A 27,266-nucleotide genomic window follows, 5' to 3' on the forward strand; every position below is an offset into this window, starting at 1 on the left:
CTCGCCGCTGCCGTCACCAACATCAGTGCCTGTCTCTCTGAATCCTTCCCTGCCCCGTGCAGAGTCGGCGGCTGGGGAGAAAGCGACGCCAGTGTGAGGTTCCCAGCCGATGGGCAGCCCCTGGACTCGCTGAGGGGCCGGGCTTCGAGTGGCCGAGGTAGGTGGGCGCGCGGCTTCTCCAGCTGGGGGAGCGGCGGCGGGGCTGCGGCGCCCGCGGGGAACGCGAGGACCGCGCCTGGTAGTTAGTGAGGAGAGCGCTCCGACCCGCCCCTGCCAGGGGCTCTGGCCTGACCCAGAGAGAGCGCAGGACGTGGACGTAGCCTGCCTTCCCGGTGTGGAGCCATCACGGGAGAAATTCCTGCGGTGGGGCGGGGGAGGGCTCACCCTTTCTTTTCTTTGAGAGGTCAAAACCCGCAGTCCTCCCTCCGCCTTTTAAATAGGAGGCTGATTGGCGTAATAGACGAAGTGGCCTGGGTACTTCGACGCTTGCAGAACTCAAGAGTGGACAGACAGCAGGTTACGAATTTTGATGTTGGGAGGGTACACAGCCTTCTCTTTACTGTGGGCGCCTATCTTCTGCAAACTTGTTATTGCAAATACATTAATAATCGCTTTTGGACACACAACTGGTGATACATTTTCGAACGCCTTATGGATTCTGGCACTGGGGAAACTGCGCCGTAGGGCAAAGGGAGTGGAAAGAAGACAAAGGAGGCCGTTATTTATGTTCTGTCCTGGTATCAAAACTTTCCATGGTAGAGCAGGGTATGTAGCAACTTGCTTTTGTTGGATGGACTTTCAGAGTGATTGAGATGGGGTACAAACGAACACTTTATTCAGATTTATAAAATCGTACGTGGTGATATGTAATTATTAGCCAAATGTTCTTAAGTGTATATGTCTGAGAATTGTGATGTTATCTTTGGAGTAGAGCAGAACTTGGGTTTTTTGAAAGGAAAGGTTTCTTCATCTTTAGAAAGCCCATGAATGCCTTTGAAATTACTAAAAATAGTTACAGTTCTTTATGTTGGCAGTAATGACTGCCACGTTCAAGATAAGGGAAAATAATTCTTTTACCAAAAAAACAGCTCACTGAAAAGAGTTGGAGAGTTAAAAATACACAGTAAAAATCGTCAGGAACATCAAGTTTTAGGTTATCCTTTAAAAATTCGAATTTAGTCATGGTCAAAATATATTGAAGCTCTTAGTTGACCCCCCTACCTTCAGTGAATCATTTTAAAAGATATTCTTTAACCTTTAATAGTCAACACAGTGGCTTCCATTCACTCCACACTTTTTAAAAATGTAGTAGTCAATCTCAACTTTCTTAAGAATTGTGCATGCATACTTTCAAAGAAAGAATCAAGAATAGTTAGCTGGCACTCCCTGGAGCGGAAGAAGGGAGAGCAATATGAAATGCAAGGTTAATGCTTATGTATTATGCAGATGCTGCATACAGGCATATATACCTGCATATAAATACATATGATGGTTCTGCACACAAGGATCTGATAGTGCTGATTCATATCTTAATAAGGTTGAAGTCTGAAAATTGGATTGTTTTTAGCTAATTCCTTTTTTAGTTAACTATTTACAGGAATAATTGTCATTAAGTTTCTTGTTTAGTTCCTTAGTTATTGGATAAGCAGAATATAATACTTATTTTTTGACCAGTGGTAGGGAAGGAAAAACAGAAAATTCACACTTCAGAAGTATTCTTTATTCAGTGTGTCATTGTTACCCATTGGAATATACAGCTGTACTCCTGTCCATTTTGTGTCCTAGTACTTAGAATACTGTCTTGCATGGAGTTGGCCCTCTATAAATGTGATCTATGTCAAAAGCAAAATAACACAATACAAACTGAAGGCATAAATTCCTGGAGAAGATTAAAGGAATCAGAAATGTGTGCTTTTTTTGTTTTTTAATTGTACATTTGAGTTTTTATTTTTTTCTCAGTGTAGTTTGGTATCTGAGTAAAGGATATGTGGCATCATTTTTTCTTCTAAAAGCCTAATATAATATAAGCTGAGACTATATATCCTGAGTGCTGGCAGATTGTGAATGTTGTCATATATTAAGATAAAATGAGGTAAAGGAAGTAAGGTCCAGAGGGAAAGTTTTGGTAAGGTTAGTGATACAAATTAAAAAGGAAAGACTATAAAACATTGAAACAGATTATAGACAGATTATTTTCTTCCTTAAGTGGCAGTCTCACCTGTGGGAGAAAGAACTTGTACACTTTTCTTCCTCTTTTTATGAGAATGTTCTAACAGGATGATTTCTGGTTTTGGGGGGAATGGTAATTGTTTTCATTTCCTTTATTTATTTATTTTTTTACAGAGCTGGAGATCAAACCCAGGGCCTCACCCATGCTGTGCAAGCACTCTACCATTGAACTATACCCTAAGCCCAATTTTCAAATAATAAAGTTGAAAAGGGGTTTACTTTTCCTCTGGTAGTCCTTTCACAGGTCTCTGGGTTTCTCCTTGTATTTGCATATGATCTCTAGTCTAACTTTATGGGCAAAAAAACGGTTATTTTGATTCCTATTTAATTCTTGTATCTATTTCTCAATTAGTGTATGTTGAGGAATGTGTGTAGTCTTTTTTTTCCCATTTGGAAGGGAAATCTATCTGTTTTTATATGTTACCAACAGAAAGGTTTGTGGATATTTGTCCTGGAAGTGGCTAAAGAGATGAATAAAAAATAGGAATATTTTAAGTTGAGTCTTATGATTTCATTGTAATATAGCTGAGTGATTCCCGTGGTGGGGAATGATTTTGCCCTCCAGGGAACATTTGACAATATCTGGAGAAATTTTCGGTTGTCACAAATTTGGGGAGTGGGGAGAAAGGAAGGTGTTGCTACTGACATCTAGTGGGTGTAGACCAGGGATGCTTTTTAACATCTTATAGTGCACAGGACAGACCCCACAACAATTTTCTTACCCAAATGAGTGTTGCTATTGAAAAACCTGCATACAAATATATATGATTTCTGTACTGTAAATTGTTTGTTCAGAATTCAGATCATCTAAATTCATATTTGACTAAACCATTTCCCTATGTGTGACCCTGGTGGTTACTTAAAGTCTTTGCCTGTTTCTGTAAAAATAGGGAAAATAATGTAAGTTTCTCATAGGCATGTCCTGAGAATTAAATCACATAATGTGCAAAGTGCCAAGTTTACTGCTTGGCACATATCAAATGCTCAAAAACTAACTTTAGGTAAATGTATGTTTGGAACTTATTTTTAAGATCTATCATTTCTTACCTAATATTAGAATTGGAGCTGGTAATGTGATATTTAATAAGTAATTCTCCTTATATCTTTGGGAAGTGAGTGAAAAAAAATATTCTTTTTTAGTGATTATGTTTGGCCCAGTCTTGTTTTATATTCCCAGGCTTATAAAGCTCTTGCCATAAACAAGTAGCTTCTCATTTTAAATATTTTTCCTTCATACTTAAGACGTTAAGTCAGTTGTCCAGCAGTTCTATATCTATTGATTCTCAGCAAGCATTTAGTAATCCAACAGTTCGATTCTGATTTGATTCTCAATTCCTTTTGCCTTTATAAACTACACTAAGTTTACAGTGAAATCAGTGGCAGTGACTCAGGAGGTTGAGGTAGGAGGATCACAAGTTCAAAGCCAGTCTGTACAACGTAGTGAGACCTTGTCTCATAATATAAAAAGGACTGGAGATGTAGCTCAGTGATAAAGTTCCCTTGGGTTCATTCTCTAATATAAAATAAATAGGTAAATAAAAATTAAAAGGGCTGAGGATGTAGCTCAATGGTAGAGCACCCCTGGATTTAGTACTCTACAAATCATCATTGTCATTACAATAAAATTTTAAAAATGAGTTTACAGTGGTTTTGGCTCACTATTTATGACCTCTGGTAGTAACTATTTTCATAACTGAGGTGTTGATGCAGTTATACCCATATGAAGGGTGCAGGCAAACATTTAACAAATTGAAACTGGACCTTAATGTACATTTTGACTTTTTTCCTAAATCCAAATTAGAATCCATATCCTTATCTTTCTTACCTGTTGCAATGTAATACCATAGTCTGTAAGGCTATGGCTATTTATGGCTGGCTTGTCATGGGGTGGTATTAATACTTTTTTTTTTTTTTAATAGTACCTGGGATTGAACCCAGGGGTGCTTAACTACTGAGCCATATCCCCAGTCCTTTATATTTTTTATTTTGAGACAGGGTCTCACCAAGTTGCTTAGGGCCTTGAAAAGTTGCTGGGGCTGGACACAATATCTTTATTTTATTTTTATGTGGTGCTGAGGATCAAACCCAGGACCTCACACATGCCAGGCCAACGTGCTACCACTTGAGCCACATCCCCAACCCAACAGAGATATGAAAAATTGTGATACATATGTGTATTAAGAATTATAATGCAAACAAAAAAGTACATGTATAATGGCATAAATTGGCGTGAACATACTTTATATACAGAGATACGAAAAATTGTGATCTATATGTGTAATAAGGATTGTAATGCATTCCACTGTTGTCGTGTATGAAAAAAAAGTTGCTGGGGCTGGCTTTGAATTTGTGATCCTTCTGCCTCAGCCTCCAGAGTCACTAGAATTACAGGCATGAGTTGTATGTGACTTAATACATTCCTTAAAAAAAAAAAAAAAGTTGTCCATGGATTGATTGATTGATTGATAGATAGATATGCAGTGCTGAGGATTGAACCCAGGGTCTCAAACATACCAGGCAAGCGCTTTACCACTGAGCCACAACTCCAGGCCCAATACATGTTTAGTATAGAGAAAGAAATCACATGGATATCCTCATAGTCAGAGACTTTAAACTGTTCAGGGCTCCTGTAAGGAAAGAAGATCCTCACAACACTTATCATCAAGGAAGAAAGCAGTGTTGCACATTGAAGATTTTGTCTTCAAAATAGTTTTTTTTTTTTTAATGGTTGTTAACCATGTTTTTGTAGTATAAGTCTGTGTGTGTGTGTGTGTGTATTATAAACATATATAAAATGTTCACTTATTTTAACTAATGGGAACCTTATTTTCCCTTTTGTGTTGGTACTGCCTTCTGTTTGGCTAGAGGATGTTTGAAGGGAGTATGTACCATGGGCCGAGAGAGATTATGTTCTTTGCTTGGCACATTCTGTCCTTTGTAAAGTGTAACATACACTCAGGGTTCTGTATAAATAATAAATTACAATAATGATGGAGTCTCTCTTGTGGAAACTGTGGTCAGGTTAGAAGTATACATGTTAGGAATATAATAAAAGGCCAAAGGGAGCCATTCTAAGAAAGTTAGGCAAAGTGAAAAAAAAGAATCAGATTAATGAAGAGTTCTTGGCATTATTATTATCCTTTTGGGGTTTAATAATCTAAAAGAAAAAAGCCTACAAAATGTAACGTTTGTTTTCTGCTTACACCAGCTCCTAATCAGTGAATATTATGATTACTAAATTAGTATTATTATTGAGTTATCTTATATGACATTTGTCCTACCCGTGATTAAGTTGAGAAAAACAAGGATCTTTGAATCTTATGTGTTTGTTTATAAGCGGTCTAGAGTCCTGCCTGTCGGCCTAATTTTAGGTAGTCTACATAGTTGTTGGAAGACAGACTATTTTCCCACTGAATGCTGTCTGTCAGATATGTATTTGTGTATGTGTATTTATGCATATTTGTCTCTTATTTTTGGTAGAAAATGATGCATCCAGTTGCCAGCAGTAATCCAGCGTTCTGTGGGCCTGGCAAGCCTTCCTGCCTCAATGAAGATGCCATGAGAGCTGCTGATCAGTTTGACATATATTCCTCCCAGCAAAGCAAATACAGCCACACTGTCAGCCACAAACCAATGGTTTGTCAGAGGCAAGACCCATTAAATGAAACACACTTGCAGCCTACAAGTGGCAGAAGCATAGAGATAAAAGATGAACTAAAGAAAAAGAAAAATCTTAACCGATCTGGTAAGCGTGGCCGGCCTTCAGGAACCACCAAATCAGCAGGATACCGGACCAGCACAGGCAGACCCCTGGGAACTACCAAAGCGGCTGGATTTAAGACAAGTCCAGGCAGACCCTTGGGTACAACTAAAGCTGCGGGATACAAAGTCAGCCCAGGGAGACCTCCAGGTAGCATTAAAGCTCTATCCCGTCTTGCCGATCTTGGTTATGGCTGTGGCACTGCTGCTTTTCCTTATCCAATGATGCATGGCAGAGCAGTTCATGGGGTAGAGGAAACCAGCAGCGAAGTCAAGCCACCCAATGAATGAATGAGGCAGGAGAGGAGGGCCACATTTAGGAGATTGTGAATAATCCCAAAGCTTCATGGTTTTATTTTGTCATATAATTTTATATTCTGGACTTTCTAAATTTCTTTTTCTGTTGGATTTTTTCCCCCTGCTTTTGCTCAGAAGCTGCCATATGCTGGCTGACAGATCCATTCAGGGCATAGCAGTGGCACTGTATTTGTACATAGGTTTAAGCATAACACCTATCATTTTTGTCTTTCTTTTAGGGTTATGATTATGTCTTCTGTTTTATTACTACTTTTGGGCCATTCTAATAGATGCTTTATATGCTAAACAACTGAAACCATTATATACCTATATTAGTTTGTGAAGTAAGCCTACAATATAATAAAGATAGTATATAAGGTATTTTAACTGGTGGAGCAAAAAAAGCAAACTAATAATTCAGGATTACTTGAGGTAATGGCTGTGTGAGTTTTTGTAACATTTTCATGAGAGTACACAGCTGTTTGTATGCTTTGGAATTTACATAGATTTCAGATGTTAAAAACTTATTTTTAATGTTCTGAGTTTAAGCAGCTTCTTATTTATTGATCTACATGGCATTAATTGATTTAACCATTATTCCTAAAAGAATTCTTTAGTGTTTGCCTCTTAGCAGTGTTAGGTTATGTATTTTTAATTGCCTAAGAGCATATATACCAAACACTACAAACAATTCATATTTACAAAAAATTTAAACTATTTTATAAAAACTACACATTACATTTTTGGTGAAATACAATGCATTCTGAGAATAGCATTTTTAATATAATAGAAAAAAAACTTTCTTAAGGTCTGCATGTAGTTATAGTCACTATATTTTGATTTTCATATACTTGGTGGATTTTAAAGTATTATGTTTAAAAACATATTAGTAGTGCTCATTTCTTCGGAATTTTCTTAGTTTTTCTGAGAAGTTGTCCCATTGCATAGCACTTACTATGTTTTCAGGTTTATATTTACCAAAGGGCACAATTTGAGTGGTAGACTGTAAAATGGTATTAACAGAATGAAGTTTCCTGACTGTCAGAACCCAAATATTAAGAAATATAGAAATCCATCTATGCATGAAACATGTAAAAGAAAATTGTTGCTTAGTCTAATTAAAAATATTATTATGGCTCTAGTGAGACCACTTTCTCCAAAAGGATTCCCCGCCCCCGCCCCAAATAATGTTTGCTTAAAGCAAAATAGAAAAAAGGAAGAAAGTGTTGGGCAAAATGTACCATTGAGGTAGAGGGAAATCTCTCCTCCCTTCTTTCTGAAAGTGATGTTCCTTATGAATATGCATTTTATTCATCATGAGTTTGTTATAAAAAAATTTACAAACTTCAGATTTGAAAAAAATTCCACTGAACTTTAAAGATACAATGTTTGTACTTCCAATTTTAAATGCCTTTGAGATTAAAATGTAGATTTGCAGGACCCAGAAACTTAAAATAATTAAAAACTTAAAAGGGCACATAATGTGTTGGTTGGGCTTGCTCTCAGTTAATGCAAACTGATTGCAAATGGATGTCATGTTTCATACCTTTTTTATCAGGAAAAAAGCAGCAAGCCTTCAGGTGTTCCAGTGATGCCTGACACAATGAGCTGGACTTTATGCTGCTCTTTACAGTAAGAGGTGTTGCATTTTTTGTGGGGACTTTGTGCACTGGCGACTAAGACAGTGACCTCAACAATATTAGCTTTGCACAAACCATAGCAAACAATGTTGGATGACTACATAATTAATTGTAACATTCTGGCAGCTAAATTGCTACAAAAGTTTCTTCTTGCAGAAGCTTAGAATATAAAACTTTGAATAATTTACTCAGAACAGTATAACTTCTGACACACACAAATGCTTGCATCTTTATTCATGTGTTCATCTATCCAATTCTCTTCACTTAGCTGTTTCTCAAGATGATGTTCAGCAGTGGCTGCTTAGAAATACTTTCAAGCTAGTTCTTGAAGACAGTTTTTTTTAATGTACACCATTGTTAAGGATTTGGTTGCATGTTAAGTCCATTAGACATTGCCCTTTCAGTTTCTTTTCATCTCTGATTTTGTTAAACATGCTCTTCCTTATATCCCCTGCCTTTTCCTGCATTCATTCCCTCTCACCCCAGCACATCTACTCAGTGGTGCTGTGCTGTGTGTCAGAAGATAAAAGCAGGTGTATTATTGTATAATGAATTTTGTATACATGTTTCTGAAATGGTGAAATCAGCTAAAGGAGGTATGTTTATAATAGTGTTTATTATCAGGAGCTATGTCCCAGGAAAAAAGGGGGACAAATGGCTACAGTTGTGAATGGATAACATCTTTTAGAAAGCCAAGTTTACTGTTCATGTGAACAGTTACCTGGACTATTAGATCTATATGCTGGAGAACATCTCCTGATTCCACTTAACTTTTCTCCTTGTGAACAGTTCACTGGTGCCATGCTGAAGAGAAAGACATATAAGTGATAACATGAATGAAGTCTTAAAATATAAAATATTTTTACTTCTATATAATCTAAAGACTACATCGTGCATCTTTTGTAACACTGTCTCTTGTCATGATAAACACTGAAATAGCATGTTAAACAGTTGCCTATACTTTTAATATAATCAGTTGGGGAAAACTGGCCTTTCCCCCCACTGTATGATTGTTCCTTCAAAGGTAAATTGCTAATTTTATACTGTGTAATTCTATTCTTCACAAAATAGGTTTCACTATTCTATGTTAAACTGTTGGTCAGAAAATGATCTGCTTTTCAAGTAAGTTTGCTTTACTCTTTTCTTTAAAAAATATTTTAACACGTCTTATTTACTATTGTTATTAATAAGCTAACACAGATAAAATTTTCATTTTTTCACAGATGAAACCTTGCATAACTAATCTTTAGTATGGGATGATTTTGATACTATGTGGGGGTTTTACACTGGATATTAAAAATATTGGCACAATGAATTGGAAGAAAATTAGTATCTTGTTTGATTTTCAATATTTGGGGACATTTTTAAAATCAGTGTTTCAATTAAACTATAAAAATTCTATTTATTTACATTTTAAAAGAAACATCTATCAAACTGTGTAAATTTACATATATTTTCATGAAATAAGAATAAAGTTTCTTTGAGTTAACAAGGGAAAAGAAGTCTGGATCCGTTAGGTTAAGGGTAATTCATCCAGTGTAAGAGTAACCACAGTGTATGAGCTAAAAAAAAAAAAAATTAATAAATAATAAACTTCTTTATATTCTGTGAAGCTTTAAAAGAATAATTCAGGGGATACTGATTATAACTGCTACTCTGTTAGTCATTGTTCCCATATGCAGTAAAATTTTATGATCCTTTATAAATGTGTTTATAAAAGTGTTCACAATAGTTCAAAATATTTTTTTCCTTGGACAAAATAATTCCATGCTATTATGTTTTTGTTTTATTATAGCTTAAGTATTTACTCTTAAACTCTAGAATATATCTAAATCTTTTCTTTGGTTTTTCCCTCTTCTTTCAAGTAGATAAATCTGTGCCCTCACATATAATGTATTTGATTTTTGGGAAATTTAATGCTATAGTAAATCCAGTGTGTGATTTAAAGTAATCAGACCACTTTGATTCTTTAAATTTTTACAATTTCCTTTCCCACATAATTATGGAGAAAATAATTACCAATTACCTGATAATAAGCACGCTGTCCTCTGCTGTAAAAAGTCTGAATAGATACTGTGTATGTTTTTATGTCCATGAACTTGAGCTACTCGTGTGCAATTATGTGTATGGGAATGGAGTAGTGTTCATGATTTGTATCTACATCATCATATGGATGTATATTTATTAATAAAGTCATTACTTTAAAACCAACTATGTGTTGACTACTTTTATTATTTTTAGCATAGTACCTTTTCATGTAGAGTAATAATAAATAGTATACCTTTTTCATGATTGTGGATAGTGTATTTTTTTTTTAATTTCACATTCTGAAATCTACCCCTCTAAACATTTTGTTTTTCTTAAAATGGTTATATATTTGTAATTTTAAATCCTTGAAAGTATGTTTACTTGTCTTTCCATTTTCTTCCAATTATTAAGCTACATCAGGCTAATATTCTAAGGCTTATATTTAAATCTAAACATTATTGATCCCTTTGGTTTAAAAAAATTCAGGTGGCGCATGCCTATAATCCCATTGACTTGGGAGTCTGAGGCAAGGTGATTGCAAGTTCAAAACCAGCCTCTGCAACTTAGTGAGGACCTCCCTAAGCAATTTGGCGATACCTTGTCTGTAAATAAAATATTTTTTAAAATGGGCTGGGGATGTGGCTCAATGGTTAAGCCCCTGTGGGTTTAATCCCCCCCCAACCAGATTTTAAACATGGCTCATTGTATTCTAATTTTTTATGTTAATTTTAAAGAGACCAGCATGGGCATCTTTCATAATTGTCAAATATCTGAGATATTAAAAATATGCTTTCCCCTAATTATATGAACGTATATTTTTGTTTTTCCCATTTTCTCTGAAGCCCGCAGATTATCTAGAACAAAAGTTGGCAAACTACATCCCACTGTCTGTTTTTGTAAATAAACTTTTACTGAATATTTGTTACTTTTTAATTATTACTTTTCATTTTTTTTTTTTCGTTTTGTTTTTATGTGGTGCTGAGGATCAAACTCAGTGCCTCACATGTGTGAGGCAAGTGCTTTAGCTCTCAGCCCCAGCCCCAGCCCTGATGTTATGTGTTTACTGATCATCTGGGCTACTTTTGCATTACAGTAATGGAGTTAAGTTGTAACATAAAACCTGCAAAGCTTAAAATATTTACTATCTGCTCCTTTTCTTCATGAAAAAAATCCCTTACATAGAAAGATAAGTTGGAATAGAAAAGAGCAAATAAAATTTGAAGTTGAATTTCAAAAACCTACAAAAGAATTGATGGTGCATGCCTGTAATTCAAGCTACCCCAAAGGCTAAGACTGAAGGATCATACATAATCTTTCAAACATCATATCTTAGCAACACAGTACACTGTAGAATGCTGGTTATTTACTGTCATGATCAAGCATGGTGACTGGGAGCTGCATCTGGCTGGCTGCCACTGCCCAGCATCACAAGAGAGTATCATACCCTATCACTAGTCTGGGAAAAGATAAAAATTCAAAGTATAGTTTCTATTCAGTGCATTTAAGTTGACCCATCATAGATGGTGACTGTATACAAGACAATGGCATCTGTGAATGATGACAGTTTTACTTCTTTCTAAACTTTGCAATTTTAATTGCCTTTTATTCCCTCTTGCACTTGCTATAATCATCAATACAATGTTGAATAGAAATGGTGAAAGTGGATACCACTGCCATTTTCCTGATGTGAGAGGGAAAATGTTCACTCTTAACATTATTAAGCATTATTGTGTTAGCTGTACGTATATGGTAGATGTCTTCTAACAGATTGAGGAAGTTTTATTTATCTATTTTTGGTATGGGGGAGGTTGTTGAACCCAGGGGCCTTAACTGAGCCATGCCCTTTTTATATTCTATTTAGAGACTGGGTCTTGCTAAGTTGCTGAGGCTGTCTTTGAACTCTTGATCCTCCTGCCTCAGCCTCCTGAGCCACTGGGATTACAGGCATACCCCACCATGCCTGGCCCCTTTTAAGTTTTTAGAGTTCTTTATCATGAATGCATGTTGGATTTTGTAAAATGCTTTTTCTGCATCTGTGCATTATGTCATTCATTTTGTGGTGTTCTACAAATGTGTATTCTACAGCTATGGTGTATTATATTAGTTGATGTTTGGATATTAACCCAGTCTTATATTTCTAATATATATGTGGCATAAAATTATTTTTATATATGTTGCTGAATTTGGTTGGTTGTTTATTTTTCCTTCTTTGTTTTGTTGTTGTTTTTTTTGTTTTTGTTTTGAAGTTCTGGGAATGGAACACCCAGGGCCTCATGTATGCTGGGCAAGCACTCTACCATTGAGTTACACTCCAATCTGATTTGATAATACTTTCTTAGGGTATTTTGTCACATAAATATTTGAATCAGGATCCAAACATTGGTCCCAAATTATATTTAGTTGATATGTCTCTTAAGTCTCTTTTATGGATTCCATCTCTTTTTTTCCCCCTCCTCTTATTTATTGTTGATGAAATTGGGTAATTGTCTCCCAAATTCTGGATTTTGCTGATTGCAGTATTTATTTCTCTAACTTCTATAGTTCTGAAAACCTGTAGAGAGATCTAGAGATGTGATGAGATTCCAATTTTATTTTTTGTCGTCGTTGTTTTTGTTTTTTGGTACTGGGGATTGAATCCAGGGATGCTCTACCACTGAGCTATATCCCCAGCCCAGTTGATGGTTTGAGATAGAGTCTTAGCTAAGTTGCTGAGGCTGGCCTCAAACTTGCAATCCTCCTGACACAGCTTCCACATTGCTGGGATTACAGGTGTGCTCCATCGTGCCCAGCTTCAATTTGATTTATTGAGCAAGGGTTTTTCTTAGGTGATATTATATACTTCTGTTGCATCATGTTAGGTTGCCCATAATCACTGGTTGTCTCTTATTGTGATATTAAAATTGATCCGTGAGTCCAGGTATTCTTAGCCTTGTCCATGCATTTAAAAATTCTTCATCTTTTTCCTTAATAATTTTAGTAGCCATTGGTGATCTTGGCTTAGCTCCATTCTTTCATTAGAGGTTAGAAAATAACTTTTTAAAAAATTATTATTAGTTTTAGAATTATCTGCAAACTTTAGCAATGTATTGATTTAAAGAAAATTTTTTATTTTAATTAGTTATACATGACAGAAAATAACTTTAAATTCTATTGTTTCTTTAATAGCTCAAATACTTCTATATAAAAAGTTTCCCCTTGATCAAATATTTGGTATCCTGAAGTACACTTTGTGCAGGAAAGACAGGTAAATGCCTGATTCTCTTTACCTACTAGTTTTCAGAATAATGAATTGGTTCTTCAGTATCTTCCAAAATTATTAAAAGTTTTTAATTTTAGTATGGACTCACAATTGTAATATGCAGTGCATTTCAGTTAATACTGAGATTTATCCATTTTGATGTTCAAATTGTCCCATCTTTGGTTAGTATGAGCTGGTTTGGTTCCTTGGTCAGACTGACATGACCCTCCTATTCTTTGATAGCATCCTTGCATTTTGGTTTGACAAGATGTCCCAACTAACAAAATGGCCTTTTAGATAGCAAGGCAATCTTGAACAATTTTTTTGAACTTTAGGATATGTGATTTTTTAGAATAATTTTGTAGAATTGCTATTTTACAAAATATTTATAAACTGAAGGAAACCTTAACAATAACACTATTATGTTTTTAAATTTTCTTGTAAATACAGGATTTTTTTTTTTTTGTACCAGGGATTGAACCCAGGGATGCTGAGTTGTTTAGGGCCTCAGCCTCGCAAGCCACTGGGATTACAGATGTGCGCTGCCATGCCTGGCTTTCACAAAGGGTCTTGCCAAGCTGCTGAGGGTCTTGCTAAATTGCTGAGGCATTTCCTGCTTTGATAAATTACCCTCTAAACTTTTTTTTTTTTCTCTCTGCTTTGCCCCTGCCATAGCAGCCTACCAATGAGAAGAGAAGTATTTGAATAAACTTGTTCTTTTCATGGCATCTAGTAAAGTACTGTTTTTCTTAAAGTTGGTTTATATGAAGCTAGATTTTGTTGACCTAAGCCTTTGTGAAATGTTTGAACCCTGATTTTTTTTTAATATTTAATTTTTAGTTGTAGATGGACACAATATTTTATTTTTTACGTGGTGCTGAGAGTTGAACCCAGTTCCTTATGTTTGCTAGGCAAGCGCTCTACCACTGAGCCACAACCCCAGCCCGAACCCTGATTTTTGATAGATACTGAGTACTGGTAAAGCATTCTTCTAGGGCACTCTGGTCTATTTCAGTAACCTATTTGATTTCATCTTTCTAATTTGATATTTGAAATCTTTTTAATTTTGTTTCTATTCGTAGCAAAACACATTGAATCTGGATTTGAGTCCCTGCACAATTACTAGCATATTAACTTTGTCAAGTAGCTTTTTTCTTTTTAAGGAAAGAAAGTGGAGAGAAAGAAATGAGAAATAGGGCTGGGGATGTGGCTCAAGTGGTAGCGTGCTTGCCTGGCATGTGTGTGGCCCGAGTTTGATCCTGAGCACCACATACAAACAAAGATGTTGTGTCCGCCGAAAACTAAAAAAATAAATATTAAAATTCTCTCTCTCTCTTTAAAAAAGAAAAAGAAATGAGAAATAATGTATATGGGCACTTTCCATACTGACTGAGAGTTTGGAAACTAAAATACCTAACATTTTGTTATGATGATTTAAATTTTGTTTGTTAATTTAAAAATAATTAAATTTAAATGTCTTCAATTAATTTACATGAAAATGTTTTGATATAATGAATTCTGAATTCCTGATCCATGCAAATGGTGTGAGATAATAAATTATTATTGTTTTAAGATACCTAGTTTCGAAGTAATTTGTTATGTAGCACTAGATAACTGATAACATGAATCACTCATCTAAGGAGTCTCTAATTCCTGAAATGTCCCTCTCAAAACAAGGTTAAGGGTCTTGGAGGTGTGACTTGGTGGTAGAATCCATGGTTAGCATGAGCAAAGGCTTGGGTGTAATTCCTAGTACTTCAAATAAGCAAAAGGTTAAAACTAAATCATGCTAATATTAATTTGTTAATTTAACCACCATTATCATTGACTATTGCTTTTCTTCTTTTTTTTAATATATATATATGTACTTGTAGATGGATAGAGTACTTTATTTATTTATTTATTTTAGAGAGAGAGAGAGAGAGAGAGAGAGAGAATATCTTTTTTGTAGATGGCCACAACACAATGCCTTTATTTTTTTATGTGGTGCTGAGAATCAAACCCGGGTGCCGCCGGTGCCAAGCGAGCACTCTACTGCTAAGCCACAATCCCAGCCCTTGCTCTTCTTCTTGACAGAGAAAACAGCTAGCTTATCTGCATGCATCTTTTTCTCCTGTTACAATAGAGAAGGTCATCCTCTTACTGTCTTAAGTTTATCATTCCCTGGAAGTGTATCTTTCTTCTTAGGGATTATCCTCTTCTCTGTAATCTTAAACTGCCGGGTTTCTGTTCTCGCGACTAAAAGGCTCAGGGGTCACTCTAGTTAAACTGGGCTAACTGGGCTGCACGAAATAACCACAAAAGAGACACAAATACCTTTTTCTTTGGGGTTGCTGTGACGGCTTCTCTGACCTTAAGGGTCCGCAGAAAGAGAGAGAGCATGCGCTGATCCCTTTTATTGAGGAGAAGCTATTCAAATGAGGCAAGGGGTCAGGTTTCAGGGGGCTGAGTCTATCTTCATGATGTCCACTGTCAGCAGGTTGACTGACACCTGGGTAGGCCACACCCAAGGGCACAGTAAGAAAAGGGGACACACACAAGGCACTTCCATGGAAGATTCTATCCTAAACAGGGCAAGGGGTTATATTACAAAGGAACAGGCAAGCATAGGGCTTGCTATTTTCTTGATACTGAACATGTGGCTGTAGCAAGACAAACCCATTTCTGTGACTGAGCGCCTCAGCACCCAGCTGGGGAGTGTAACTCAGTCACCCATAAGGTTGGCCTCCCACATTAAACCTCTCCCTATAAGATCCTTTTCATTAGTGTTTAGGTGAAACCAACCTAATTTATTTGAGATGGAGCCTTACTGTGTTGCCCAGGTTGGCACCACACTTCTGGGCTCAAACAGTTTCACCTCAGTAACTGGGACTATAAGCGTGTGGCACTGTGCCAATTTTAAAATCAGCTAACTTAAATACTTACACAAGCTATTATAAAAGTATTGATTGTATGACGGCATGTGTTAGCTTTCTGTCACTGATATACCTTTGATAATCAACCTGAGTAGAAAGGCTTATTTTATTTTGGCTTATAGTTTTAAAGTTTTGGAGGTTTCAGTCTGTGATCAATCAGTCCATTGCTTTTGGGCCTATAATGAGGCAGCACATCTTGGCAGGGAGCAAGCACATGGTAGGATACAGCCTCATCTCATGGCTAGAAGGTGAAAAAAGAGACCAAGGTCTTAGAATTTCTTGAGGCCACAGCTCCACTGACCTGAAGACTTCCTATAAGGTACCTCTTAAACGTTCTATCCCCTCCCTGTAATGCCAAGCTAGGAACCAAACCTTTACTACATGGGTCTTTGGGGGATATTTCAGACCCAAACTATAGCAAAGCATCTGAAATAAATTAGTGATCATATAACATGGTATGAAGTCTTGAGTTCAGGTGGTGTTCCAACCTTAGCTCTGTCAATCCCCCAGGTGCCACAGATCAAGAATTTTTCTGTTTCCTACTGAGTCAAATGGAACTGACATGTATGGGAGAAAGCCATCTGAGAGATGGCTTTAGGACTTAGTGCCCAGATCTGAAATACAGAATTAAATTTTTTTTTTTTGCTGGGGATGTGACTCAAGCAGTAGCGCGCTTGCCTGGCATGAGTGCGGCCCGGGTTTGATCCTCAGCACCACATACAAACAAAGATGTTGTGTCTGCCAAAAACTAAAAAAAAAAAAAAAAATATTAAAAAAATTATTTCTCTTTAAAAAAAATAATTTTTTTTTTTTTGTTTTTAAGAATTTAACCTTTATGGGCTGGGGTTGTAGCTCAGCAGTAGAGCGCTCGCCTAGCACATGTATGCGAGGGCTTGGGTTGGATCCTCAGTACCACATGAAAATAAATAATAAAGGTATTGTGTCCAACTACACCTAAAAAGTAAATATTGGGGCTGAGTCTGTGGCTCAGCGGTAGCGCGCTTGCTTGGAATGTGTGAGGCACTGGGTTCCATCCTCAGCACCACATATAAATAAATAAATCAATAAATAAATGTCCATTGACAGCTAAAAAAATATTTTTAAAAACATAAATATTTAAAAAAAGAATTTAACCTTTATTTATTTGTTGTTTATAGTTTTTAATGTGGTGCTGAGGATGGAACACAGGGTCTCACCTGTCCTAGGCAAGCACTCTACCACTGAGCTATAACCCCAGCTCCAGAATTAATATTTTACTGCTGAAGTTTATACTTGTGATCATACCAGGTATCATCTCATGTATAAGAGTAAAGTCTAATTTTGAGTGGGAATCAAAGTTTAGGGTGTATGTTCTGAAAAACGGTGAAAAGCCTGTGGTTTTTAAAAGTTTTTTTTTTTTAAACTACATTGTATCCTGGGAATATTATAGATTATTAAAGGAGGTCAGTTTAATCCCCTTTTATTATTTATAACTAAGAAATGTTCAGTATCAAGAAAATAGCAAGTTCCGATAATGCTAAGTGAAGTTAGCCAATCCCAAAAAAACAAATGCCAAATGTTTTCTCTGATATAAGGAGGCTGACTCATAGTGGGGTAGGGAGGGGGAGCATGGGAGGAATAGACAACTCTAGGTAGGGCAGAATTGTGGGAGGGGAAGGGAGGGGGCAGGGGGTTAGCAAGGATGGTGGAATGTGATGGACATCATTATCCAAAGTACATGTATGAAGACACGAATTGGTGTGAACTTACTTTACATACAACCAGAGAAATGAAAAACTGTGCTGTATATGTGTCATAAGAATTGTAGGGGTTGGCTTTGTGGCTCAGAGGTAGAGCGGATGCCTAGCATGCGTGAGGCACTGGGTTCGATCCTCAGCACCACATAAAGTAAAATAAAGACATTGTGTACACCTATAACTAAAAATAAATATTAAAAAAGAATTGTAATGCATTCTGCTGTCATTTATTTTTAAAAAATCAATTAAAAAATTAAAAATAGCAAGTTTGCCAGGCGCGGTGGCACACACCTATAATCCCGGTGGCATGGGAGGCTGAGGCAGGAGGGACACAAGTTTGGGATCAGCCTCAGCAACTTAGCAAGGCCTTAAGCAACTTAGCAAGACTCTGTCTCAAAAAAATAAAAGAAAGAAAAAGGGCTGAGGATGTAGCTCAATGGTTAAGCACCTCTGGGTTTAATCCCCCATACAAAAAACAAACAAGAATACCTGTCCAAATACATTTAAAACACAAATGTAGGGAGGAGAAGGACATAATAGAAATAAGGATCCATGTTGGAACATCCAGATGAGTCAGATTGGCTCATTTCCATGAATCATAAACTCATTTAGTGCTCTGTCCTACTGGCTTTACGTGCACTCTCAAATCAGGTATGGAGAGTGACAGACAATAGGTTAAAGAAGGAAAGATGAGCTGTTATGTACTGTTGGGGATGAGGGGGGTAGTAAGCCGAATGATGACTGTTATGGTTTGGATCTGCTGTGTCCCCCAACATCTCATGGTGAAAGCATGGCCCCCCTGCCCAATGTATATTCAGATGTTAGGCTTTTAGGTAATGATTGAATCATGAGGGCTCTAACCTCACCACTGGATTAATCCATTTGATGGCTGAATGGACTATTAAGGGGTAGGACCTAGTTGGAGGAAATAGGTCACTAGGAACCAGCCCTGGAAGGATTTTTCTTCTCCCCAGCCTCTTGCATGTTCCTTCTCTATTTCTCTCTCCACCCCATTCCTTCCTCCTTCTCAGCTGCCATGGGCTGAGCAGCTTTCCTCTCCATGCTGTCCCATCATGGTGTTCTGCTTCACCTCAGGCCCAAAGCAATGGGTCTGGCTGAAACTGTGAGCCAAATCAAATCTATCCTCCTCTAAGCTGTTGTTTTTCTGGAGGGTACTGGGGATTGAACTCTGGGGTACTCAACCACTGAGCACAACCCCAGCCCTGTTTTTTTGTATTTTATTTAGAGACAGGGTCTCACTGAGTTGCTTAGCACCTTGCTTTTGCTGAGGCTGGCTTTGAATTCATAAGCATCCTGTCTGCTGGAATTATAGGTGAGTGCCACCGTACAAGGATTTTTTTTTTAAGGTAAACTTAACTAGAAATGCTAGGGGGTTTTTTTCCTTTCTATTTTTGGTTGTAGATGGACACAATACATTTATTTTATGTATTTGTTTTTATGTGGTTCTGAGGATCAAACCCAGTGCATCACATGTGTTAGGCAAGTGCTCTACCACTGAGCCACAACCACAGCACCATCTAAGCTGTTCTTGTTAGGTATTTGGGCCACAATGATGAAAACTTGACCAACATGACTGGAATGATAAACTCTAGAACCGTGGGCTGTTTCATCCATGTTGTTCATTCTCTCAGATCCTCATGAACCCATGTGAGGGCTTACTGTATCAAAACCACGGCAGCCTGTTTAGAATACAAAGATCATCCAGAGTCAGATTAATGATGTATCTTTCTGGTCTAACAGTCTCTCTCTGATGGGCACAAGGAGACCATGGTTATCCTAGTAGAATTATGGGATCAAATTCATTATGACTTTGAAGTGTTTAATAAGCTCATCACTTTTACACTCATTTAATCTCCATGGCTTTATATATTTCATTGCCATTTTACAGATGAAGACAACAAACTTTAAAAACTGCTGACCCAAGGTTATAATATATAAGTGCTGGAGCTGGGATTCACCACTTGCTCAAACAGCCCAGGTTCCCCTTAACCCTGGCATACTATCCAACAGACTGCTGTAAAGACCTTTGAAATAGATTCCTATTTTCACTTTCTTATAATAACTTTGAAAGCCACACTCTATTGATTTAGCACTGGTGGCTCCTCTAAATTTGCTTTATTCAATTTTAGGAGGCCCTTCCTGCCAAAATGCCTACTTTCTGACAAAGTGGGGGTCATTCTCTCTCTTCTCTTTTGCCAGCTCAGGGAATATATTTATGGCCAGCTCAGATAGAAAAGCTGGTAAAGGTTTCAGAGATATTTCTTGGTTTTGGGGCTGATTTTGGGGAAAAGGAATCTAGTTTCTATGACTCATTTTGTGGAAGAGGAATTTTAGTTTCTGAGAATAAGAAATATCCAATTTCCAAACCATATTTTCCATCTTGTACAAGAAGCCAGTCTATTTATACCAACTGCTTCCTTTTAAAACTTACAAAGGGGGGTCGGGCTCCAAATTCCTTAATAGGACACCCAGAGCACAAGAGTTAAAAACAAGAATCAACAAATGGGACTTACTCAAACTAAAAAGTTTTTTCTCAGCAAGAGAAACAATAAGAGAGGTAAATAGGGAGCCTACATCCTGGGAACAAATCTTTACTCCTCATACTTCAGATAGAGCCCTAATATCCAGAGTATACAAAGAACTCAAAAAATTAAACAATAAGAAAACAAATAACCCAATCAACAAATGGGCCAAGGACCTGAACAGACACTTCTCAGAGGAGGACATACAATCAATCAACAAGTACAAGAAAAAATGCTCACCATCTCTAGCAGTCAGAGAAATGCAAATCAAAACCACCCTNAAAAAATGAGGCATTTATACACAATGGAGTATTACTCGGCACTAAAAAATGACAAAATCATGGAATTTGCAGGGAAATGGATGGCATTAGAGCAGATTATGCTAAGTGAAGCTAGCCAATCCCTAAAAAACAAATGCCAAATGTCTTCTTTGATATAAGGAGAACAACTAAGAACAGAGCAGGGAGGAAGAGCATGAGAAAAAGATTAACATTAAACAGGGACAAGAGGTGGGAGGGAAAGGGAGAGAGAAGGGAAATTGCATGGAAATGGAAGGAGACCCTCATTGTTATACAAAATTACATATAAGAGGATGTGAGGGGAAAGGGAAAAATAAAAATAAAAAAACAAGGGAGAGAAATGAATTACAGTAGATGGGGTAGAGAGAGAAGATGGGAGGGGAGGGGAGGGGAGGGAGGATAGTAGAGGATAGGAAAGGCAGCAGAATACAACAGTCACTAGTATGGCAATATGTAAAAACGTGGATGTGTAACCGATGTGATTCTGCAATCTGTATACGGCGTAAAAATGGGAGTTCATAACCCACTTGAATCAAATGTATGAAATATGATATGTCAAGAGCTTTGTAATGTTTTGAACAACCAATAAAAAAATTAATACCAAAAAATAAAAATAAAACTTACAAAGGGCCTTTCCTGCCCTCATATGGGCAGAACCTCAAGCTCTAACCACTCTATGACCTCCACCCTCCTCCATCTTTCTGTGGAGCATAGACGGACCCAATGTGCGGGATCAGATGAGACCCATGTGTCTGAACCATGAGCCATAATCGCCAGTGCCCATGTGCACACAATAGCAAAACCATCAAACTGCTTGATATCTCCTCAAAAGCTTGTCCAGGAACCCTATCCAGTGTGCTGTTTCTCTTAGGCTCAAGCATAGGCATAGTAAACCCTCATTCCTTTGATATTGTTTGCTTCTTAATGATTTCTGTCTTGAAGTGAGCAAAAGAACCCGGGGCTGATTGGCAACATTCTTGGTGGCCCAGCTGGATCTCTCACTTTAAAGGGTCCCAAAGAAGAGAACTGACAACAGCAGCAGCCTGTGTGGAGCTGCCTCGTGGCTGACAAAGTGGCGCCTGCAGCTTTGTTTCATGTCACCACAACCAGTGGTTTCTGCCCTGGCCGTCCTCAGCTTGAATGACACTGCTGCTTTCTGTTTGACTGCTTCCATCCTTTGTTTGGCTTCTCTTATACTTACCTTTTAAGTTCTGTTTGTTTCTGTTCTGGTTTAAAGTTTGAGCCTTGCATCCTACAGTGGACACCTTCAGGGAGGGTGGATTTGGGCTGCAACGGCCCCAGTCTTGACTGTCCTGGTATTTTAGGCTGCAGGAAGGTTTCACCTCTTTGGTAGTCTCTGCAGGCACTGTTTTGGATTCAGTTGTAGTTCTGCCCTGAACCCGACACACCCCTGTTTTACGAGTGCCTTTGATTCTTCCTGTTATTTTCTTCTCCATGTCTTTATTTGTGGGGACCTGAAACTTGTCAGATCTTGTGCCATTTGGCCGATCACAGCCTGTCTCTAGGCACCCCAGTGCTGTTTCTGTGTGGATAATGTCTGTACTCTCTGGGAGATGGCCCTTGGAGATCCTGAGACCCTGTCTTTCCTCTTTGCTTGTCTTATAAAACACCTCCTTTCCTGCTTTTCAGTTGAAAGAAAGCATGAACTTGAACTCAGCAGATCTTGGACTTAGTATAAGAGCTTCTTGAGGATTTCTTAAAAGTTTCTGGACACCATCAATAGCCCAATGGGAAGCTTATTCCCTCCTTTTCTCTTTCCTCTCTAACCTATTTATTTTATCTTTTTTGCCAACATCTCTGTTCACAGGCCTCATGGGACCAGAAAAGTCACATACCCACCTTGAGTCCATTCTTGAGGTTTTACATCTACACCTTGACCTCTGATTGTTGGTCACTGACTATAAAGATATCAGACATTTTCTGAGCATTCTGAAAGACTCACCCTTTGGCTGTCTGATAGCTAATTGGGACCAATTTGAACTTGATGGTCTCAAGAAAAATAAATGATTTCCCCCCCACCCAAATTGTCTAGCCTCAATACAAGCTAGGGGACCATGAGCATTGGCTAATAAAAATAGGTCCCTAAACTATACCACCATCTTCCACCCTAACCATTCTGTAAGAAGGAGAAAAAGTAGACAGAAATTCTCTATGTCCAAATCTTTATGAAGCTACATTAGGACCTGGACTGAGGGACTCCTGTAGGGTCTCTGTGGTTGTAACCTCTAAGTCTGCTAAGTCTACAGACTCACCACCCAGACATTCTGATTGACTCTCACCTCCACCCAGTGCCCTGCCAGCAGCCTAGTCCCTCTCCTCAGAATCCTGCACCCCCTTCACATCCAGCACAAAGATCTACTCCACTCCCTTCAGCACTGCCCTTTCTATCTCCTGAACCAACTGACAGCTCTTTCCTGGCTCCATTCCCCCTTTATCCAAAGTGGAAGCCTCTTCCTCTCTGTCTCTCAGACCACCTAATCCACCCATTCCATCTCTAATGGAACTGAGGTCAGGAAACAAGTGGACACCCATCCTACTCAAGGGAATCTGTTCCTCCTATGGGAAGTGTCAGATGGAGGTAGAGAAATTATTAGGGTGCATGCCCCATTCTTAGTAATGGACATGGCCCAAAATAAGGAAAAGTTTAGGAACTTTTCAGACAACCCTAATAGATTCAGGGATGAGTTCCTTAAATTGAGGTTGACCTTTGTCTTTGCTTGAGGGATATGATTGCAGTTATAATTGTACTCTTAATGAAAAGGAATGGATTCTTAAAAAGGTTGTTGAAGCAAATGGTGCTGGGAAAACTAGAAATCCATAAGTAGCAGAATTAAATTGAACCTCTATCTCTCACCCTGCACAAAACTCAACTCAAAGTGGATCAAGAACCTAAGCATTAGACCAGAGACCCTGTGCCTACTAAAAGAAAATGTAGGCCCAATCTTCCATTATGTTGGCTTAGGATCCAAATTCCTCAACAAGATTCCTAATGTGCAAGAAGCAAAAAGAATATAAGTAAATAAAATAAAATAAAAGGTTGTTGAAGTGGCTTACAGATTAAGCAGATAACACCATGGAATATAATGTCCAATAACCTGAGGAATGTGTGGTTCCAAGTGTAGACCCTAAATGGGACTCCCAGGAGCACATCAACAGAGCTAGAATAGAATGTCTTACAACCTTTGTTTCTTTTCTTTCTGGTACTGGCGGTTGAACCCAGGGGTGGTTTACCACTGAGCCACATCCCCAGCCCTTTTTATTATTACTATATTGTAAACTTTGAGACAGGGACTTCTTAAGTTGCAGAGGCTGGCCTTGAACTTGCAATCCTCTTAGCTTCCTTGTCGCTGGCATTACAGGCATGTGCTACATGACTGGCTCTAACCTGTGTTTCTAAGGGAATGAAGAGATGCCTAGTCAAACCTGTTAATTATGACAAAGTTGAGGTCACCCAGGAAAAGGAAAAAATCCTGTGGTGTGCTTAAGACACCCTATGAGAGGCCTCCTGAAAATACACCAATACTGACCTGGAGTTGGTGGGAGGGGAAGCTTGGATGATTATACATTTTATGAGAAAAGCTGCCCCAGATATCTGAAGGAAAGTGTAAAACCTTAGGTGGGACCCCAGGCCCTGCTGCTGGCCTTGGTGAGGGATGCCTGTCGAGAGCCACCTGTGGACTAGGTGTGAACTAAAATCAGCATTGTAGCCAGTGAATAGGAAAATCTGGTGTTTGGGAACTTCCCATGGCAATCCCAGAGGGCAAGACTGCCCAAATACATGTGAATTTCTAGTCAGCTTTGCCTGGTCCCACATAGCACCAGAAATGGGATGACCTGCCACAGCCACACAATCTCTCAGAGATGGGTGTGACCTGCCAAGATGCCAATCAACCTGTTGACAGCAAGACATCAGGAAGCAAGACCTCACCCCTGAAACCTTATCCCTGCCTTTGATGTACCCCTTAAAAAAACAATGGGAGACATTTTCTAATTATTCAGCTCCAGCTTCTGTGTGGGCTGGACCTATCAGGTGCTCCAAGCTCCTTAAAACTATTTTTCTGACTCTGTGTCTTATTTCTTCACTAAATATTTTAGACTTTAATTTTCTCTGGTGGCTTATACCCTCCTGGGAAGGAAGAAGGAACCCCTGCAAGGCACTGGCAGCCTCATGATAGAGGCCTTCAGGGTATATAACAATAAAGACAGGGCAGAGGAGGCCAAGAAGGGTAGAAAACTAGGAAAAAAGATACACTCTTGACTACCCTGATTTGGCCACAAACTGAGGTTAACATACAAGGCTCCCAAGATCTACAGTCAGCCTCCAGTGCAAGCTGTGATGCCAAGGTCAAAATCAGTGTGCATACTGACAAAAGGAAGGGCACTTGAAGAGGATTTGTCCTCAACATCCCCGAGAAGGCCAGCTGGGCAGCAGCCCATGTCCAAGCATGGTCCCCCAAGTGGGAAAATTGGCACTTGGATTGAAGAGGCCTGAGTCCTGCCCTCTTCCAATGTTGGCTTGCATGATGATGGTTATAGATGGGCAGCTTAAGATGAGAAGTTTTACTTTTCCCCTCAGTTGTGAAGTTGGGTCTGCAGCCATTGCCCAGTCCTTCCTGTATGTTTCAGAATGTCCTATACCCCTGTTAGGGAAGGATCTTCTTAGTAAACTGCGCAGACGAGATGAACTGGGTTTAAAAGAGCTGGCTGCAACGTTAAGCTAAGAAAGTGGTGAAAAATCACACAATATAGAGAGTAGTTTTTAAACCCAGGGCAGGATGGCTCTGTGACATTAAGGGTCAGCTACCATGCTGGAAAGACAGAGGGTGCACCTGGAATATCTTTATTTACAGGGAAATTAAAAAGGAGTTTCGATAGAATATTCTTCACCAAACAAGGCTGACCTAGCCCCAGTGGGAAACACCCAGGTGCAGAGCCATGAGAGAGCAGACTTCTTTGCTAGCAGAGTGAAGGTGAAGGCCACCTGCTTCATGCAGCCAGACAGCATGCAATGCCAGACCAACGCCCCCTTGGCTCAAGGCTGAGAGAGGATGCTAATATAGCTCATGGGCGGCTCCCCAACACCTGAGGATCCTTCATGTTCCACTGTGCCCAAGAAACAGCACCACCACATCAGTAGAGCTTTGGGTAATCCCTGACATGATTGGAGGGTAATAATTTTTTATTGGACACAAGAACTACTAATGTCCTGATGCAAGCTGTTGGCCCTCTTCCAATGTCGGCTTGCATGATGATGATTATAGAGGGGCAGCTTAAGATGAGAAGTTTTACTTTTCCCCTCAGTTGTAAAGTTGGGTCTGCGGCCATTGCCCAGTCCTTCCTGTATGTTTCAGAATGCCCTATACCCCTGTTAGGGAAGGATCTTCTTAGTAAACTGGGTGCTTCTATTTTCCTAAAGGAAGAATAGATAACAGGTTGCTGCAGAACCAGGATAAGGAATTCATCTACCAGTCCTCCTTGACAGCCCCAGTTCTAAACTCCAGCACCTTCCTGACAACATAAAGACTCAATGCAGGCCTCAGTTTGGAACACTGACTTTACAGATATGCTGTAAATAAAGACTCGGTTTAGATACAACTGAAACCTGGAACAGACCATTCTTGGAAAAGGCCATACCCTCTCGAACCTGAAGTTCTAAAAGAATCCAACAACTGTTGCAGAGGTTCTTAAACACGGGCTCATCAGGCCTTCTGATCTTCTGGAAATACTCTATTTTGTTAAAAAAAAAAAAAAAAAAAAAAGCTTGTAGGGAAATAATGATTTGTTTCTCACCTCTATGATTAAAGAAGCAGACATCACCATATAGTCCTTACATTTTATACCCTCACACGAGTCCATACAGGGGAGGTGACAGCATTGTTTTTGTGTAAATTATGTAATGCAAATTTTTTAATCTTCGCCTTAATACTTTTTTATTTTGTTTTATTTTGAATGGTCAGCCATCGTGGCACCCCTTTTTGTCCCCCAACATGAGATGTATGAAGGCTTTTGGTCTCCCTGGGAGTGGGCTAAAGTGTGGAGGCAGCCAGGGCTTACCTGTACACTGACTTGAGACCAGTTCAATAAAAGTGCACACCTTAAAAAAAAAATTTATACCCAGCTCACCTAGGCCTTTTAGAATGCCCAATACTTGATAGTCCTAGATCTAAAAGATGCTTTCATTTATATTCTCCTCCATTAAGAATCACAGTAACAGGGCTGGGGTAGTAGCTCAGTGGTAGAGCACTTGCTAAGCATGTGAGAGGAACTGGGTTCCATTCTCGGCACCACATTAAAAAATAAATAAAATTGTGTCCATCTATAACTAAAATAAATCTATCTATCTAATCTATCTATCTATTTATATCTCACAGTATCAGGTACAGTGGCACAAGCCTGTAATCCCAGCTAATTGGGGGACTGAGGCAGGAGGATTACAAATTTGATGCCAGCCTGGGCAGCTTAGTGGGCACAAAATAAAAAGTAAAGTGGGCTGGGGATGTAGCTTAGTGGTAAAGTACCTCTGGTTCAATCCCTAGTCTTGTGGGAAAAAAAAAGAAAAAG

The 27,266-nt window shown here is 38.6% G+C and overlaps 1 protein-coding gene and 1 long non-coding RNA gene across 3 annotated transcripts; one reads left to right on the plus strand and one right to left on the minus strand.

The window, feature by feature from the left end:
• On the plus strand, positions 1–10,136 carry CUNH5orf24 (chromosome unknown C5orf24 homolog). 2 transcript variants are annotated; one of them, XM_015488571.2, is made up of 3 exons: positions 1–157; positions 5,710–6,139; positions 7,844–10,136. In XM_015488571.2, exons 2-3 carry the CDS (start codon positions 5,713–5,715, stop codon positions 7,882–7,884), a joined length of 468 nt encoding a protein of 155 aa, XP_015344057.1. In that variant the 5' UTR covers positions 1–157; positions 5,710–5,712; the 3' UTR covers positions 7,885–10,136. The 2 variants fall into 2 exon arrangements, with proteins under 2 accessions (XP_015344057.1, XP_015344056.1); XM_015488570.2 differs by having other exon boundaries at positions 5,710–10,136.
• Positions 4,310–27,093, minus strand: LOC125612995. The gene is made up of 3 exons (XR_007343502.1): positions 26,632–27,093; positions 23,082–23,096; positions 4,310–4,344 (listed from the first exon to the last, which is right to left on the minus strand). It is a non-coding gene; the product is annotated as an uncharacterized LOC125612995 (long non-coding RNA).
• Positions 27,094–27,266: the final 173 nt, after the last annotated feature.

This window comes from Marmota marmota, unplaced genomic scaffold (assembly GCF_001458135.2).
Source record: "Marmota marmota marmota unplaced genomic scaffold, marMar, whole genome shotgun sequence".
Classification (NCBI taxonomy): domain Eukaryota; kingdom Metazoa; phylum Chordata; class Mammalia; order Rodentia; family Sciuridae; genus Marmota; species Marmota marmota.